The following is an 18,722-nucleotide window of genomic DNA, read 5'->3' on the forward strand; positions in this document are numbered from 1 at the left end:
AAAGCTCCTGAAACGGGGCCTGGCCGAGCCCCTGGTGCTGCCCGGCAGCCAAAGGGATTTGGGGATTTTGGGGGGATTTTTTGGGGAATATTTTGGGATTTTTGGGGGGATTTTTTGGTGAATATTTTGGACCATTTTTGTGAATATTTTAGGATTTTTTTGGGTTATTTTCCCCCCCAGAAAGCTCCTGAAACGGGGCCTGGCCGAGCCCCTGGTGCTGCCCGGCAGCCGCGGCTCCGACGCCGTCGTTTGTGCCAAAGTCACCGACGTCGACTTCGACGGCGCCGCCGAGATCCTGCTGGGCACCTACGGCCAGGTGGGACCCCCAAAATTCCACAAATTCCCAAAAATTCCCCAAATTCCCGACATTTCCCTGAGTTCCCACAATTTTCCCCCATTTTTTCCAAAATTTTCTCCAATTTTTCCTCATTTTTTCATTATTTTTCCCCCATTTCCCTCCGTTTTCCCCTAGATTTTCCCCAATTTTCTCTCTTTTTTTTTCCACAATATTCCCTGATTTTTCCCTAATTTTTCCCCATTTTTTCCCCAATTTTCCCCCAATTTTTCCTTTATTTACCCTAATTTTCCCCCCCCATTTTCCCCCTTTTCCCCCCAATTTTCCCTTATTTACCCTAATTTTCCCCCGATTTACCCTAATTTTCCCCCAGTTTTCCCTGATTTACCCTAATTTTCCCCCCAATTTCCCCCCATTTTTCCCCCCAATTTTCCCCCATTTTTTCCCCAATTTTCCCCCAATATTTCCCTGATTTCCCCTATTTTTCCCCCAATTTTCCCCTGATTTACCCTAATTTTCCCCCCAATTTCTCCCCATTTTCTCCCAAACTTTCCCCCAATATTTCCCTTATTTACCCTAATTTTCCCCCCAATTTCTCCCCATTTTCCCCCCAATATTTCCCTGATTTACCCTAATTTTCCCCCCAATTTCCCCCCAATTTTCCCCCAATTTCCCCCCATTTTTTCCCAAATTTTCCCCAATATTTCCCCCAATTTCCCCCCATTTTTCCCCAATATTTCCCTTATTTACCCTAATTTCCCCCCATTTTCCCCCAATTTCCCCCCCAATTTTTCCCCAATTTTTCCCTGATTTCCCCTAATTTTCTCCCCAATTTTCCCCCCATTTTTTCCCCAAATTTCCCCACTGATTTACCCTAATTTTTTCCCCCCATTTTCTCCCCAATTTCCCCCCAATTTTTCCCTGATTTACCCCAATTTTTCCCATTTTTTCCCCAACATTTCCCTGATTTCCCCTAATTTTGTCCCCAATTTCCCCCAATTTTCCCCCAATATTTCCCTGATTTTCCCTAATTTTTTCCCAATTTCCCCCATTTTTTCCCCAATTTTCCCCCATTATTTCCCTTATTTACCCTAATTTCCCACCCATTTCCTCCCTTATTTTCCCCCAATATTTCCCTGATTTCCCCTAATTTTCCCCCCAAATTCCCCCCAATCTTTTCCCCCATTTTCCCCCAATATTTCCCTGATTTACCCTAATTTCCCCCCAATTTCCCCCATTTTGTCCCCAATTTCCCCCCATTTTTTCCCCAATTTTCCCCAATATTTCCCTGATTTACCCAATTTTCCCCCAATTTTCCCCCCATTCTTCCCCAACTTTCCCCCAATATTTCCCTTATTTACCCTAATTTTTCCCCAATTTTCCCCCATTTTTTCCCAAATTTTCCCCCAATATTTCCCTTATTTACCGTAATTTCCTCCCAATTTTCCCCCCATCTTTTCCCCCCAATTTTCCCCAATATTTCCCTGATTTACCCTAATTTTCCCCCCAATTTCCCCCCATTTTTTCCCCCAATTTTCCCCAATATTTCCCTTATTTACCCTAATTTTCCCCCCATTTTTCCCAATTTTCCCCATTTTTTCCCAAATTTTCCCCCAATATTTCCCTAATTTACCCTAATTTTCCCCCCAATTTCCCCCCATTTTTTCCCCAATTTTCCCCCCAATTTCCCCCCATTTTTCCCCCAATTTCCCCCATTATTTCCCTGATTTACCCTAATTTCCCACCCATTTTCTCCCCAATATTTCCCTGATTTCCCCCAGTTTTTCCCCAATTTTCCCCCCATTTTTTCCCAAATTTTCCCCCAATATTTCCCTTATTTACCCTAATTTTCCCCCCATTTTCCTCCCATTTTTCCCCCAATTTTCCCCCCAATTTTCCCCCAATTTTCCCCAATATTTCCCTGATTTACCCTAATTTTCCCCCCAATTTTCCCCCAATTTCCCCCCATTTTTTCCCCCAATTTTCCCCAATATTTCCTGATTTCCCCTAATTTTGTCCCAAATTTCCCCCCCATTTTTTCCCCAATTTTCCCCCATTATTTCCCTGATTTCCCCTAATTTTCCCCCCAATTTCTCCCCATTTTTTCCCAAATTTTCCCCCAATATTTCCCTTATTTACCCTAATTTTCCCCCCATTTTTCCCCAATTTTCCCCATTTTTTCCCAAATTTTCCCCCAATATTTCCCTTATTTACCCTAATTTTCCCCCAATTTTCCCCCATTTTTCCCCAATTTTCCCCAATATTTCCTTATTACCCTAATTTTCCCCCCAATTTCCCCCATTTTTTCCCAATTTTCCCCCCAATTTCCACCCTTTTTTCCCCAATTTCCCCATTATTTCCCTGATTTACCCTAATTTCCCACCCCTTTTTCCCCAATTTTCCCCCAATATTTTCCTGATTTACCCTATTTTCCCACCCCAATATTTCCCCCATTTTCCCCCTTTCCCCAGGAGCTGCTGTGTTACAAATACTTTGGGTCGGATTCGGGCGGTTTTGGTCAATTCCGGCCGCTGTGGTGGCGCCGCTTCCCCTCCCCCCTTCTGGCGCTGGAGCCGCTGGACCTGACGGGGGATGGGCTGTGGGAGCTGGCCGTGGTCTGCCTGGGGGGGCTGCACGTGCTGCAGGTGTGGAAAAACCCAAAATCCCCAAAATTCAACCCAAACCCCAAATTCCCCTTTTTTCCCCCCAAAAAAACGGAATTTTTACCCCAAAAATCAAAGTTTTTACCCCAAAAATCAAAGTTTCCGTCGTCTGCCTGGGGGGGCTGCACGTGCTGCAGGTGTGGAACCCCAAAAACCCAAAATCCCCAAAATTCAACCCAAACCCCAAATCTCCCCTTTTTTCCCCAAAAAAATCGGAGTTTTTACCCCAAAAATCAAAGTTTTTACCCCAAAAATCAAAGTTTTTACCCCAAAATCCAAGTTTTCGTCGTCTGCCTGGGGGGGCTGCACGTGCTGCAGGTACCAAAAACCCCAAAAAAACCCCAAAAAACCCAAAATCCCCAAAATTCAACCCAAATCCCAAATTCCCCCTTTTTTCCCCCAAAAAAACCGGAATTTTTACCCCAAAAATCGGAGTTTTTACCCCAAAAATCAAAGTTTTCGTCGTCTGCCTGGGGGGGCTGCACGTGCTCCAGGTGCCAAAACCCCCAAAAAACCCAAAATCCCCAAAATTCAACCCACCCCCAACCCAAACCCCAAATTTCCCCTTTTTCCCAAAAAAAATTGGAGTTTTTACCCCAAAAATCGGAGTTTTTACCCCAAAAATCGGAGTTTTTACCCCAAAAATCTGATTTTTTTACCCCAAAAATCTGATTTTTTCACATAAAATCTGATTTCCCCCCCCCACCCAAAAAAAGTTTGGAGTTTGCCCAAAAAAAATTCGGAATTTTTATCAAAACTTTGGGGTTTTTCACAAAAATTCAGAGGTTTTTTTTTTTTTTTCCAAACAATTCTTATTTGATTTTTTTTTCCCCCCCAAGGATTCGGAGGCTTTCCGCAAAAATTTGGAGTTTTTCTGGAAAAACGCGGAGTTTTGCACAAATCCCCAAAATTCTCTTACGTTTTTCCCTGAATTCCCAACATTCACCCAAAATTTCCCAAAATTTCTCCCTAAATTCCCCCATTTTCCCCCAAATTCCTCAGTTTTTTCCCAAATCCCTCTCAAATTCCCAAAAAAGTGACAAAACATTTCCAAAACTTCTCCCCAAATCCTCAATTTTTCCAAAAATTAAAAAAAAAATTCACAAAAATTCCCCTAAAATCCCAAAAATTCACCAAAAAATTCCCTGAATTCCCCCTGGAAATTCCAAAAAAATTGACCCTAAATTCCCAACTTTTCCCCAAAATTTTCCCACAATTCTCCATTTATTCTCCCCAAATCCTCATTTTTTCCCAAAATCCCCATTTTTTCACCCAAAATTCCGATTTTTCCCCCCAGCACAGCCTGGAGCCGACGGCGCGGCTGCTCCGGGAGCGGCTGCGCAGGGAGGTGCAGCAAAAACGGGGCCAAAACCGGCAAAATCGGGAAAAAACCGCGGAAAATCGGGAAAAAACCGCGGAAAATCGGGAAAAAACCACAGAAAATCGGGAAAAAACCACGGAAAATTGGGAAAAAACCACGGAAAAACGGGCAAAAAATGTGGAAAAACAGGAAAAAAACCTGGACAGTTGGGAAAAAACGACGGAAAATTGCGGAGAAACCACAGAAAAATGGGGAAAAGACCTGGAAAAAAGAGAAAAAATGGCAGAAAATTGGGGAAAAAATGTGGAAAATTGGGGGAAAAACCCGGAAAACGCCGAGGAGGAAGAGGAGGGGGGGGAGAGCCCCTCGTGCGTCCCAAAATCGGCGGAATTCCAATAAAAATTCCCCCAAAAACTCCTAAAAAATGGTCCTGGAATTGCTGGGAGAGACCAAGAGGGGCTGGGGGGGATTTGGGGGATTTTTGAAGGGAGAATTTGGGGATTTTGGGGGATTTTGGGGATTTTGGGGGGTTTTGGGGATAATTTGAGGATTTTGGGGGGATTTTGGGGGATTTTGGGGATAATTTGAGGATTTTGGGGGGATTTTGGGGGGTCCTGAGGGGGATTTGGGGAGATTTGGGGGCAATTTGGGGATTTTAGGGGGTCAGGGGGGATTTGAGGGATTTTGGGGTCCCCGAAAGGGTCTGGGGGGGGTCCTAAAGGGATTTTGGGGGAATTTTGGGGAGTTTTTGGAGGGATTTTGGGGTTTCCGGGTGAATTTTGGGGGTCCCGGGGGGCGTTCCCAGCCAGGGCGTGGGGGCGTGGCCGCGTTCCCGCCCCTCCCCCTCTGGCTCCGCCCCCTCCCCCCCCCCCAATGGGGCTTTAACGGCGGCGGCGCCGCGAGCGGACCCGAGGGGGAACAGGTAGGAGGGGGAGGGGGGGGGGACCCCCAACCCCCCCCCCCGGAGCCCCCCAAAACCCCCCCGCCCCCCCCGCCCCTCCCCCACCCCCGGGCCCCCCCCCCGCCCCTCCCCCCCCGCCGCATTTTGGGGGCGAATCGGCCAAAATTGGGGAGGGGGCGCGGGAAAGGATGAACCCCCCCCCTCACCCCTCCCCCACCCTCGGAGCCCCCCCCGAAATTCCCCAAAATTCGCCGGAATTGGGGAAAAAAAAAAAAAAAAAAAAAAAAAAAATTCGCGAGGTTGGAACAGGTGGGTGGGGGGGGGGGGGTGGGGGGCAGCGCTTCCCTGGATTCCGCCCCAAATTCCCAGAAATTCACCCCAAAATCCCCGCGGGCCCCCCCCGAAACTCCCCCAATTCCCCCGATTCCCCCTCAAAATTCCTCATTCCCCCCATTTTCCCTGGATTTCCCCCAAAATTTCTCATTTTCCCCCCAAAATTCCCCTTTTTTCCTCCGAAAATTCCTCATTTCCCCCCAGAATTCCTGCAGGTTTCCCCCCAAATTTCCCGAATTTCTCGTTTTTCCTGGATTTCTTCCCAAAAATCCTGATTTGCCCCAAAAACCCCTCATTTTTCGGGGGAAAAATCCCTCATTTCCCCCCATTTTTCCTGGATTTCCCCCCTCAAAAATCCCATTTGTCCCCCAAAATTTCCCATTTCCCCCCCCCAATATTCCCGCAGGTTTTCCCCCAAATTCCTGATTTTCCAAAAACAAAACCTCATTTTTCCCCCAAAAATTCTCCATTTTCTTCCCAAAATTCTTCATTCTTCCCCCAAAATTCCTTTTTCCTCCCAAAATTTCCCATTTTCCCCCTAAATTCCCAATTTTCCCCCCAAAATCCCCAAAATTCCCCCAATTTCCACCAAAATCCCTTGGATTTCATCCCAAAATCCCCAAATTCTGCAGAATTTTCCCCAAATTCACCCAAATCTCCTCCATTTCCCCCCCAATTTCCCTCAAATTCCTGAAATTCTCCAGATCTCCCCCTGAATCCTCTCAAATTCTCCCAAATTTCTCATTTTTTCCCTAAAAGGCCAAAAATTCTCCCACATTTCCCCAAAATCTCCCTGAATTCCCACAAATCCTCCACGTTTGGGCTGAAATTCCCAAAATTCTCCCAAATTTCGCCATTTCTCCCTTAAAATCCCCCCAAATCCCCATAAATTCTCCACATTTTGGCCCAAATTCCTGCAGATTTCCCGAATTTTCCCCAAATTCTTCAAAATCACCCCAAAAATTCCCCCGATTTTGACCAAATTCCTTCAATTCCTTCTTCTCCCCCCAAATTCCCCGAATTTTCCCCAAAAACCCCAAAATTTCCCCCGAATTTCCCTCAAATCTCCCAATTCCCAAAAACCTGCCCCCGAATTTCCCAAATTCCGGCGAATTTCCCCCAAAATTCTGCCCCAAATCCCAGGAATTCCCCCCAAATCCCCCCTTTGTTTCTCCCCCCCCTCGGAAAAATCGGATTTGTCCTAAATCCCGGCTTTTCCCCCAAATCCGCCGCTTCTCAAATCCACCAGAAAAAAAACCACAAAAACCACAAAACCACAGAAATCCGCATTTTTCAGGGAAAACCCTGCGGGATTTGGGTCGGGGCTGCTCCAAAAAAGGGAATTTTGGGGGAATTTCCCGGGAATTTGGGATCGCCGGGGTTGGGAATTTTGGGATCGCGGGGCCAAAATCCGGGGGGAAATCCCGGGAAATTGGGAAAATCCTCGGGATGGAGGAAAATGAGGAAAATGCCCCAAACTGGGGCCAATCCCGAGGGATTTGGGGAAATCCTCGCGCGGCCCCGCGGGGTTTGGGGTTAATTAATTCATTAATGAGCGGGGAGCGAGGGGCGCTAATTGGATTAATTGGGGGGGAGGAGCGGGGGGAGGGAGGGAAGGGGATGTGGGGCAGGAATGGGGCAAAAATGGGGCAGAAATGGGGCAAAAATGGGGCAGGAAATGGGGCAAAAATGGGGTAAAAATTGTGAGAAATGGGGCAGGAGTGGGGCAGGAATGGGGCAAAAATGGGGTAAAAATGGGGTAAAAATTGTGAAAAATGGGGCAGGAGTGGGGCAGAAAATGGGGCAGGAATGGGGCAAAAATGGGGTAAAAATTGTGAAAAATGGGGCAGGAGTGGGGCAGGAAATGGGGCAGGAATGGGGCAAAAATGGGGTAAAAATGGGGTAAAAATTGTGAAAAATGGGGCAGGAGTGGGGCAGGAAATGGGGCAGGAATGGGGTAAAAATTGTGAAAAATGGGGCAGGAGTGGGGCAGAAGTGAGGCAAGAAATGGGGGAGAAATGGGGCCAGTTTGGATCTGTGGGTCAGGGTTGGATCTGTGGGGCTGGTTCGGATCTGTGGGGCTGGTTCGGATCTGTGGGTCACTTTTGGATCCGTGGGTCCCATTCAGATCTGTGGGTCGGTTTTGGATTTGTGGGTCCGGTTTGGATCCGTGGGGCTGGTTCGGATCTATGGGTCACTTTTGGATCTGTGGGTCGGTTTTGGATCTGTGGGTCAGTGCTGGATCCGTGGGTCCCGTTTGGATCCATGGCCCCAGTTCGGATCCCTGGCTCCGGTCCGGGTCCGGGTCGGATCTGTGGGTCAGGGATCTGTGGGTCCCGTTTGGATCCATGGCCCCAGTTCGGATCCCTGGCTCCGGTCCGGGTCCGGTTCGGATCTGTGGGTCAGGGATCTGTGGGGCCGGTTCAGATCTATGGGGCCCATGGGTCAGTTTTGGATCCGTGGGTCAGGTTCGGATCTGTGGGTCCAGTTTGGATCTGTGGGTCCGGTTCGGATCCATGGCCCCGGATCAGATCCGTGGGTCAGGGATCTGTGGGTCCGGTTCAGATCCATGGGTGCAGTTTGGATCTGTGGGTCCGGTTCGGATCTGTGGGTCTGGTTCGGATCCGTGGGTCAGGGATTGTGTGGTGGTCTGGTTCGGATCCGTGGTGATCAGTTCGGGATCCATGGCTCGGTTTGGATCTTGGCTCCGGTTCGGATCCGTGGGTGCAGTTTGGATCTTGTGGGTCTGGTTCGGATCCGGCTCCGTTCGGATCTGTGGGTGCAGTTTGGATCTATGGGTCTGGTTCGGATCCGCTCCGGTTCGGATCCGTGGGTGCAGTTTGGATCCATGGCCCCGGTTCGGATCCGTGGCCCCGGTTCGGATCTATGGCTCCGGTTCGGATCCGTGGGTCAGTATCGGATCCGTGGCTCCGGTTCGGATCCGCTCCGGTTCGGATCTGTGGCCCCGGTTCGGATCCGCTCCGGTTCGGATCCGCTCCGGTTCCGGGTTTCCGGGGTTCCGGCGGTTCCGGGGGGGTTCGGCTGCGGGGGCGGCTCCGGCTCCTCCTTGGCAACCGCGCGGTTTCCATGGAAACGGGGATGGGGGAGGGAGGGGGAGGGGGAGGGACCGCGAGCGGCGGGGGAGGGGGAGGGGCCGGAGCGGAGCCCGGAGCGGAGCCCGGAGCGGAACCGGAGCCGGAGCGGAACCGGAGCCGGAGCGGAACCGGAGCCCGGAGCGGAACCGGAGCCGGAGCGGAACCGGAGCCGGAGCGGAACCGGAGCCCGGAGCGGAACCGCGGATACGAACCGAACCCATAGATCAGAACCGGAGCCAGAGATCTGAGCCTGACCCATAAATCTGAGCTGGACCCACAGATCCGAACCGGAGCCAGAGATCAGAACCGGAGCCAGGGATACGAACCTGACCCATAGATCCAAACCTGACCCACAGATCCAAACCTGACCCATAGATCCAAACCAGACCCATCGATCTGAACCAGACCCACAGATCCAAACCTGACCCATCGATCTGAACCTGACCCACAGATCCAAACCTGACCCATAGATCTGAACCTGACCCATAGATCCAAACCTGACCCATAGATCCAAACCTGACCCATAGATCCAAACCTGACCCATAGATCTGAACCTGACCCACAGATCCGAACCTGACCCATAGATCCAAACCGGCCTCATGGATCCGAACCAGCCCCAGAGATCCAAACTGAACCCATAGATCCAAACCTGACCCATAGATTCAAACCTGACCCCATAGATTCAAACCTGACCCATGGATCTGAACCAGCCCCAAGGATTTAAACCTGACCCATAGATCCGCACCGGCCCCATGGATCCCAGCCTCATATCCCAGCCCCACACCCCAAACCCCACAATGTGACCCCAAACCCCACAATGTGACCCCAAACCCCACACCTGACCCCAAACCCCACATCCCACGTCCCACACCCCACACCCCACACCTGACCGCAGCCCTCCCGCCCGCAGGCTCCTCCTGGGCGCCATGGCCGTGCCCCATATCCTGACCCAAACCCCAATCCCACACCCACACCCCACACCCACACCCACACCCCACACCCCACACCCCACACCTGACCGCAGCCCTCCCGCCCCACAGGCTCCTCCTGGGGCGCCATGGCTGTGCCCCATATCCCTGACCCCAAACCCCAATCCCAACACCCCACACCCCACACCCCACACCCCACACCCCACACCCCACACCCCAAACCCCACACCTGACCGCAGCCCTCCCGCCCCGCAGGCTCCTCCAGGGGCGCCATGGCGGCGCTGGGCCCGGCGCTGGCGGCCTGGCTGCTGCTGAGCCCTCGGGGCTGCCCCACAGCAGCGGCGGCGCCCCCCGACGGCCCCAACGGGACGTGCCACGGCGGCTCCACGCGGTGCCAGCCCGGCGTGCTCCTGCCCGTGTGGCAGCCGGACGAGCCGGCGGCGGGCGACAAGGCGGCGCGCGCCATCGTCTACTTCGTGGCCATGATGTACCTGTTCCTGGGCGTGTCCATCATCGCCGACCGCTTCATGGCCTCCATCGAGGTGATCACGTCGCGCGAGAAGGAGATCACGGTCACCAAGGCCAACGGCGAGACCAGCGTGGGCACGGTGCGCATCTGGAACGAGACGGTCTCCAACCTGACGCTGATGGCGCTCGGCTCCTCGGCGCCCGAGATCCTGCTGTCGCTCATCGAGGTGTGCGGGCACCGCTTCCAGGCCGGCGAGCTCGGCCCGGGCACCATCGTGGGCAGCGCCGCCTTCAACATGTTCGTGGTGATCGCCGTGTGCGTGTACGCCATCCCGGCGGGCGAGAGCCGGCGCATCAAGCACCTGCGCGTCTTCTTCGTCACGGCCTCGTGGAGCATCTTCGCCTACATCTGGCTCTACCTCATCCTGGCCGTCATCACGCCGGGCGTGGTGCAGGTGTGGGAGGCCTTCCTGACGCTGCTCTTCTTCCCGGCCTGCGTGGTGTTCGCCTGGGCGGCCGACAAGCGCCTGCTCTTCTACAAGTACGTCTACAAGCGCTACCGCGCCGACCCGCGCAGCGGCATCATCATCGGCACCGAGGCCGAGCGCCCGCCCAAGGACCTGGAGGCCGACGGCGGCTTCCCGGCGCTGCCCGAGCCCGAGCCCGGCGCGTCGCCGTCGCCGACGCCCGAGGAGAAGGAGCTGGACGAGAGCCGGCGCGAGGTGATCCAGATCCTGAAGGACCTGAAGCAGAAGCACCCGGAGAAGGAGCTGGAGCAGCTGCTGGACGCCGCCAACTACATGGCGCTGGTGCACCAGCAGAAGAGCCGCGCCTTCTACCGCATCCAGGCCACGCGCCTCATGACCGGCGCCGGCAACGTGCTCAAGAAGCACGCGGCCGAGGCGGCGCGGCGCTCCCCGGCCGCGCCCGGCGAGGATGATGACGAGGACGAGGAGGACGAAGCGTGCAGCCGCATCTTCTTCGAGCCGTGCCTGTACCACTGCCTGGAGAACTGCGGCTCGGTGACGCTGGCCGTGGCGTGCCAGCAGGGCCTGGGCGCCAACCAGACCTTCTACGTGGATTTCCGCACCGAGGACGGCTCGGCCAAGGCGGGCTCGGACTACGAGTACAGCGAGGGCACGCTCATCTTCAAGCCGGGCGAGACGCGCAAGGAGCTGGCCATCGGCATCATCGACGACGACATCTTCGAGGAGGACGAGCACTTCTTCGTGCGGCTGCTGAACCTGCGCGTGGGCGACGCCGAGGGCATGTTCGAGGCCGACTCCGAGGACCACCCCAAGGGCAAGCTGGTGGCGCCGCTGGTGGCCACGGTGACCATCCTGGACGACGACCACGCCGGCATCTTCGGGTTCCGCGAGCGCTCGGTGCGCGTCAGCGAGTGCCAGGGCCACGTGGAGGTGACGGTGGTGCGCAGCTCGGGCGCGCGCGGCACCGTCATGGTGCCCTTCCGCACCGTGGAGGGAACCGCGCGCGGAGGAGGCGTCGACTACGAGGACGCCAGCGGGGAGCTGGAGTTCCGCAACGACGAGACGGCGGGGAGGAAGGAGCATGGGAGGATGGAGGATGGAAGGATTGATGGATGGTGGATGGAGATGATGGATGGATGGATGGATGATGGTTTGCATGGATGATGGATGGAGGGATGGATGGATGGATGATGGATGGATGGATGGATGGATGATGGATGGATGGATGGATGGATGGATGATGGATGGATGATGGATGGATGGATGATGGATGGATGGATGATGGATGGATGATGGATGGATGGATGGATGGATGATGGATGGATGATGGATGGATGATGGATGGATGGATGGATGGATGGATGATGGATGGATGGATGGATGGAGGGATGGATGGATGATGGATGGATGGATGGATGGATGGATGGATGGATGGATGGATGGATGATGGATGGATGGATGGATGGATGGATGGATGGATGGATGGATGATGGATTGGATGATGGATGGATGGATGGATGATGGATGGATGATGGTATGGATGATGATGGATGGATGATGGAATGGATGGATGATGGGATGGATGGATTGGAGGGAAATGGATGATGGATGATGGATGGATGGATGATGGATGGATGATGGATGATGGATGATGGATGGATGGATGGATGGATGGATGGATGGATGGATGATGGATGGATGGATGGATGGATGATGGATGGATGGATGGATGGATGGATGAGGAGGGATGATGGTATGGATGGATGGATGATGGATCATGGATGATGGATGGATGGTTGATGGATGGATGGATGGATGGATGGATGATGGATGGATGATGGATGATGGATGATGGATGGATGGATGGATGGATGGATGGATGGATGGATGATGGATGATGGATGGTGGATGGATGGATGGATGGATGGATGGATGGATGGATTGCATGGATGGATGGATGGATGGATTGGATGGAAGGAAGAGGAAGAGGATGGTTGGGTTGTTGGGTGGATGGAGATGAAGGAGGAAGAGGATGGATGGATGGAAGAGGATGGTTGGGTCATGGGTTGCGTCATTGGTTGGGTGGAGATGGAAGAGGAAGATGATGGATGGATGGATGGAAGAGGAAGAGGAGGGATGATGGATGATGGGATGGATGGATGGATGGATGGAAGAGGAAGAGGAGGGAGGGATGCTGATGGCCTTGGATGGATGAAGGATGGATCATGGCTAAATGGATGGATGAAGACGGAAGGTGATGATGATGATGAATGATGGTGACAATGGTGGATGATGATGATGATGATGATGAATGATGGTGACAATGGTGGATGATGATGATGATGATGGTGACAATAGTGGATGATGATGATGACAATGGTGATGATGATGATGACGATAATGACAATGGTGGATGATGATCCTGATGCTGCTGAATGATGATGATGATGATGATGATGACAATGGTGGATGATGATCCTGATGCTGCTGAATGATGATGATGATGATGATGATGATGACGATGATGACCCTGAGGCCGAGGCCGCCCCGTGTCCCGCCCCAGGAAGACGCTGCAGGTGAAGATCGTTGACGATGAGGAGTACGAGAAGAAGGAGAACTTCTTCATCGAGCTGGGGACGCCGCGCTGGCTCAAGCGCGGCATCTCGGGTACGGGGACACGAGGGGACACCGGGGAGGGGACGCTGAGGGGACGCTGGGGGGTCACGGGGGTCTCACCGCTGTCCCCTCTCTCTCCTCAGCTCTCCTGCTCGCCCAAGGTAGGAGCCTTCGGCCTCGGACGCGCCCCATGACCATGGATGTGCCATGAGCGTGTATGTCGCCGTGTGCCACGCCACGGTGTCCTCGTGCCACCGCCCCGTCAGGTGTCCCCATCGTGTCCCCATTGTGTCCCCATGTCCCCCCATTGTGTCCCCATGTCCCCCCACGGTGTCCCCATGGTGTCCCCATGTGTCCCCATGGTGTCCCCATGTCCCCCCACGGTGTCCCCATGGTGTCCCCATGTCCTCACCATGTCCTCATGACCCCACGGTGTCCTCGTGCCACCGCCCCGTCAGGTGTCCCCATCGTGTCCCCATCGTGTCCCCATGTCCCCCACTGTGTCCCCATGGTGTCCTCATGGTGTCCCCATGGTGTCCCCATGTCCCCCCACGGTGTCCCCATGGTGTCCCCATGTCCTCACCATGTCCTCATGTCCCCATGGTGTCCTCGTGCCACCGCCCCATCAGGTGTCCCCATCGTGTCCCCACGGTGTCCCCATGGTGTCCTCCAGTGTCCCCATGTCCCCATTGTGTCCCCACGGTGTCCTCGTGCCGCCGCCCCGTCAGGTGTCCCCATCGTGTCCCCATTGTGTCCCCATTGTGTCCCCATGGTGTCCCCATGTCCTCACCATGTCCTCATGTCCCATGGTGTCCTCGTGCCACCGCCCCATCAGGTGTCCCCATCGTGTCCCCACGGTGTCCCCCAGTGTCCCCCATTGTGTCCTCATGTCCCCACACCATGTCCCCCATCGTGTCCCCACGGTGTCCCCATGGTGTCCCCTCATGCAGGGGACGGCGAGCGGGCGCTCTCGGCCGAGGAAGAGGAGGCGCGGCGCATTGCCCACATGTCCCCACGCCATGTCCCCATGGTGTCCCCATGTCCTCACCATGTCCCCATGTCCCCATGGTGTCCCCATGGTGTCCCCATGTCCCCACGATGTCCCCATGGTGTCCCCTCATGCAGGGACGGTGAGCGGGCGCTCTCGCCGAGAAGAGGAGCACAGTGCATCACCCACATGTCCCCATGTCCCCACCATGTTCTCCATCATGTCCCCACGGTGTCCCATGTCCTCACCATGTCCCATGTCCCCATGGTGTCCCCACGATGTCCCCACAGTGTCCCCACGGTGTCCCCACGGTGTCCCCATGTCCCCACGATGTCCCCACGGTGTCCCCATGGTGTCCCCATGGTGTCCCCACGGTGTCCCCATGATGTCCCCATGGTGTCCCCATGGTGTCCCCATGGTGTCCCCTCATGCAGGGGACGGCGAGCGGGCGCTCTCGGCCGAGGAAGAGGAGGCACAGTGCATTGCCCACATGTCCCCATGTCCCCACCATGTTCTCCATCATGTCCCCATGGTGTCCCCATGTCCTCACCATGTCCCCACGGTGTCCCCACGGTGTCCCCTCATGCAGGGGACGGCGAGCGGGCGCTCTCGGCCGAGGAAGAGGAGGCGCGGCGCATCGCCGAGATGGGCAAGCCGGTGCTGGGCGACAACCGGCGCCTCGAGGTGGTCATCGAGGAGTCCTACGACTTCAAGGTGACCCTGGGGACACCTCGGGGACACCTCGGGGCCGCGGGGCACGGCCGGGGGACACGGCCTGACCGTCCCCGCTGTCCCCGCTGTCCCCAGAACACGGTGGACAAGCTGATGAAGAAAACCAACCTGGCCACCGTCATCGGCACGCACTCGTGGCGAGAGCAGTTCCTGGAGGCCATCACCGTCAGCGCAGGTGCCACCCGGTGTCCCCAAGTGTCCCCACGGTGTCCCCGAGGGGTCCCCAGTGTCCCCAAGTGTCCCCAGGGTGTCCCCTGAGCAACCACGGTGTCCCCCCACCATCCCCAGGGTCCTCAGGGTCACCGTCAGCGCAGGTGCCACCGGGTGTCCCCAAGTGTCCCCAAGGTGTCCCTGAGTGGTCCCCAGTGTCCCCAAGTGTCCCCAAGGTGTCCCCGATGTCCCCTTGGGGTCCTCAAGGTGACACCATCCCCAGTGTCCTCAGGGGGGTTCCTGTCAGGGCAGGTGGCACGGGGAGCTTGAGGGGTCCCCAAGGTCCTCTTGGGGTCTTCCCACCTTGCCCAGGGTCCCCTTTGGCCGCCACCTTGATGCCACCACCCTGGGGACCCCAATGCCACCATTGGTGGACCCCAACCTTGATGCCACCACTATGGGAGCCCCCAACCTTGATGCCACCACCCTGGGGACCCCAACCTTGACGCCACCACCTTGGGGACCCCAATGCCACCACCCTGGTGACCCCAAACCCAGTCCCACCACCCTGGGGACCCCAATGCCACCACCTTGGGGACCCCAACCTTGATGCCACCACTTTGGGAGACCCCAATGCCACCACCCTGGTGACCCCAAACCCAGTCCCACCACCTTGGGGGACCCTCAACCTTGATGCCACCACCTTGGGGACCCCAACCTTGGTGGTGCCACCGCCCCGGCGTCCCCGCAGGTGACGAGGACGACGACGACGAAGGGCGCGAGGAGCGGCTGCCGTCGTGCTTCGATTACGTCATGCACTTCCTGACGGTGTTCTGGAAGGTTCTGTTCGCCTGCGTGCCCCCCACGGCGCTGCTGGGGGGCTGGGCGGCCTTCGGCGTCTCCATCCTCCTCCTCGCGCTGCTCACCGCCCTCATCGGGGACCTGGCGGCGCATTTCGGCTGCACGCTGGGCCTCAAGGACTCGGTCAACGCCGTGGTGTTCGTGGCGCTGGGCACCTCCATCCCCGGTGAGGGACCTGGGGACATTGGGGACACCCTGGGGACACCCTGGGGACATCATCTGGGACATGGGGACATCATGGGGATGAGGGTATGGGATTAGGGACAGGGACCCTGGGCCTCAAGGACTCGGTCAACGCCGTGGTGTTCGTGGCGCTGGGCACCTCCATCCCCGGTGAGGGACCTGGGGACATTGGGGACACCTTGGGGACACCCTGGGGACATGGGAATGTGGGAATGGGATCAGGGACAGGGCCTCAAGGACTCGGTCAACGCCGTGGTGTTCGTGGCGCTGGGCACCTCCATCCCCGGTGAGGGACCTGGGGACATTGGGGACACCCTGGGGACATTGGGGACACCCTGGGGACACCTTGGGGACATCATCTGGGACATGTGACACAGGGTGGGATAAGGGACAGGGCCTCAAGGACTCGGTCAACGCCGTGGTGTTCGTGGCGCTGGGCACCTCCATCCCCGGTGAGGGACATTGGGGACATTGGGGACATTGGGGACACCCTGGGGACACCCTGGGGACACCTTGGGGACATTGGGGACACCCTGGGGACATTGGGGACACAGGGTGGGATCAGGGACAGGGCCTCAAGGACTCGGTCAACGCCGTGGTGTTCGTGGCGCTGGGCACCTCCATCCCCGGTGAGGGACCTGGGGACACCCTGGGGACATTGGGGACACCCTGGGGACATTGGGGACACAGGGTGGGATAAGGGACAGGGCCTCAAGGACTCGGTCAACGCCGTGGTGTTCGTGGCGCTGGGCACCTCCATCCCCGGTGAGGGACCTGGGGACGTTGGGGACCTTGGGGACACCCTGGGGACACCTTGGGGACACCTTGGGGACACCTTGGGGACATTGGGGACACCATGGGGACCTTGGGGACACAGGGTGGGATAAGGGACAGGGCCTCAAGGACTCGGTCAACGCCGTGGTGTTCGTGGCGCTGGGCACCTCCATCCCTGGTGAGGGACCCTGGGGACACCCTGGGGACCTTGGGGACACCCTGGGGACCTTGGGGACATTGGGGACACCCTGGGGACCTTGGGGACATGGGAATGTGGGAATGGGATCAGGGACAGGGCCTCAAGGACTCGGTCAACGCTGTGGTGTTCGTGGCGCTGGGCACCTCCATCCCCGGTGAGGGACCTGGGGACGTTGGGGACATTGGGGACACCCTGGGGACACCCTGGGAACACCTTGGGGACGTTGGGGACACCCTGGGGACCTTGGGGACACAGGGTGGGATCAGGGACAGGGCCCCAAGGACTCGGTCAATGCCATCCCTCTGATGTCTCCAATGTCCCCGGTGTCTCCCACAATGTCCCCAACACCCCCAACACCCCCAAAGTCCCCAAGAGCCCTGATTGTCCCCAATGTCCCCAACGCTTTCAATGTCCCCAATGTCCTGATTGTTCCCAATGTCCCCAACACCACTGATGTCCTCAATGTCCCCAACACTCTCAATGTCCCCAATGTCCCCAATGCCCCAACACCCTCAATGTCCCCAACACTCTCAATGTCCCTGGTGTCTCCAACATCCCCAATACATTGAATGTCCCCGATGTCCCAAATGTCCTCAACACCCCCAACACCCCCGATGTCCCCAACACCCCCAATGTCCCCAACGTCCTCGGTGCCCCCAATGCCCCCAACACCCTCATTGTCCTCCTGACCTCCCAATGCTCTGAATGTCCCCAATGTCCCCAATGCTTTCAATGTCCCCAATGTCCTGATTGTCCCCAATGTCCCCAACATCCCCAATGTCCCCAATGTCCTGATTGTTCCCAATGTCCCCAACACCACTGATGTCCTCAATGTCCCCAACACCCTCAATGTCCCCAACGTCCTTGGTGCCCCCAATGTCCCGAATGCTCTCAATGTCCCAAATGTCCTGACTGTCCCCAATGTCCCCAACACCCCCAATGTCCCCAATGTCCCCAATGTCCCCAATGTCCCCAGACACGTTCGCCAGCCGCGTGGCCGCCCTGCAGGACCCCTGCGCCGACGCCTCCATCGGCAACGTCACGGGCTCCAACGCCGTCAACGTCTTCCTGGGGCTGGGCCTGGCCTGGTCGGTGGCCGCCGTGTACTGGGCGGCGCAGGGGCGGCCGTTCCGCGTCCCGCCGGGCACGCTGGCCTTCCCCGTCACGCTCTTCACCATCTTCGCCTTCCTCGCCATCGGCGTGCTGCTCTGGCGGCGCCGCGCGCCCATCGGCGGCGAGCTGGGGGGGCCCCGCGCCCCCAAAATCCTCACGGCCGGGCTCTTCCTGCTGCTCTGGCTGCTCTACGTGCTCTTCGCCAGCCTGGAGGCGTACTGCCACATCCAGGGGTTCTGAATGGGGGGGATACTGGGGGGACTGGGGGGACTGGGAGCACTGGGAGGGGTTGGGGACACCGTGGGGACAGGGACAGACGGACAGGAACCAGCCCCTGGGGATCACTGCCACATCCAGGGCTTCTGAGTGGGGAGGATACTGGGGGGACTGGGGACACCGTGGGGACAGGGACAGATGGACAGGAACCAGCCGTTGGGGATCACTGCCACATCCAGGGGTTCTGAATGGGGGGGATACTGGGGGGACTGGGGGGACTGGGGGGGGACTGGAGACACTGTGGGGACACTGTGGGGACAGGGACAGATGGACAGGAGCCAGCCCTTGGGGACCACTGCCACATCCAGGGGTTCTAGGGGGGGATACTGGGGGGACT

General features: G+C 56.4%; 2 protein-coding genes across 2 annotated transcripts; both read left to right on the forward strand.

Annotated features, from left to right (window-relative positions):
- Nucleotides 1-180: 180 nt before the first annotated feature.
- KPTN (kaptin, actin binding protein) lies at nucleotides 181-4,704 on the forward strand (the record flags this gene model as incomplete). The annotated part of the gene is made up of 4 exons (XM_064701020.1): nucleotides 181-316; nucleotides 2,767-2,940; nucleotides 4,256-4,354; nucleotides 4,397-4,704. Coding segments are annotated over 4 exons (691 nt in total), but the record flags the coding sequence as incomplete, so codon positions are not given.
- A 443-nt stretch (nucleotides 4,705-5,147) lies between these two features.
- Nucleotides 5,148-18,606, forward strand: SLC8A2 (solute carrier family 8 member A2). Its single transcript, XM_064701022.1, has 8 exons — nucleotides 5,148-5,201; nucleotides 9,793-11,560; nucleotides 13,057-13,160; nucleotides 13,253-13,270; nucleotides 14,687-14,811; nucleotides 14,905-15,004; nucleotides 15,731-16,006; nucleotides 17,973-18,606. The coding sequence occupies exons 2-8, from the start codon at nucleotides 9,810-9,812 to the stop codon at nucleotides 18,347-18,349; spliced, it is 2,751 nt and encodes a 916-aa protein (XP_064557092.1). The 5' UTR covers nucleotides 5,148-5,201; nucleotides 9,793-9,809; the 3' UTR covers nucleotides 18,350-18,606.
- Nucleotides 18,607-18,722: the final 116 nt, after the last annotated feature.

This window comes from Zonotrichia leucophrys, unplaced genomic scaffold, assembly GCF_028769735.1.
Source record: "Zonotrichia leucophrys gambelii isolate GWCS_2022_RI unplaced genomic scaffold, RI_Zleu_2.0 Scaffold_307_62382, whole genome shotgun sequence".
NCBI lineage: Eukaryota > Metazoa > Chordata > Aves > Passeriformes > Passerellidae > Zonotrichia > Zonotrichia leucophrys.

Bases quoted from the DNA above. Each gene is read 5' to 3' on its own strand.
- SLC8A2 (XM_064701022.1), top strand. From the start codon at position 9,810: ATGGCGGCGCTGGGCCCGGCGCTGGCGGCCTGGCTGCTGCTGAGCCCT. The intron at 11,561-13,056 runs GGGGAGGAAGGA...GTCCCGCCCCAG, and splicing joins TTCCGCAACGACGAGACGGC to GAAGACGCTGCAGGTGAAGA. The intron at 16,007-17,972 runs GTGAGGGACCTG...CAATGTCCCCAG, and splicing joins GCTGGGCACCTCCATCCCCG to ACACGTTCGCCAGCCGCGTG.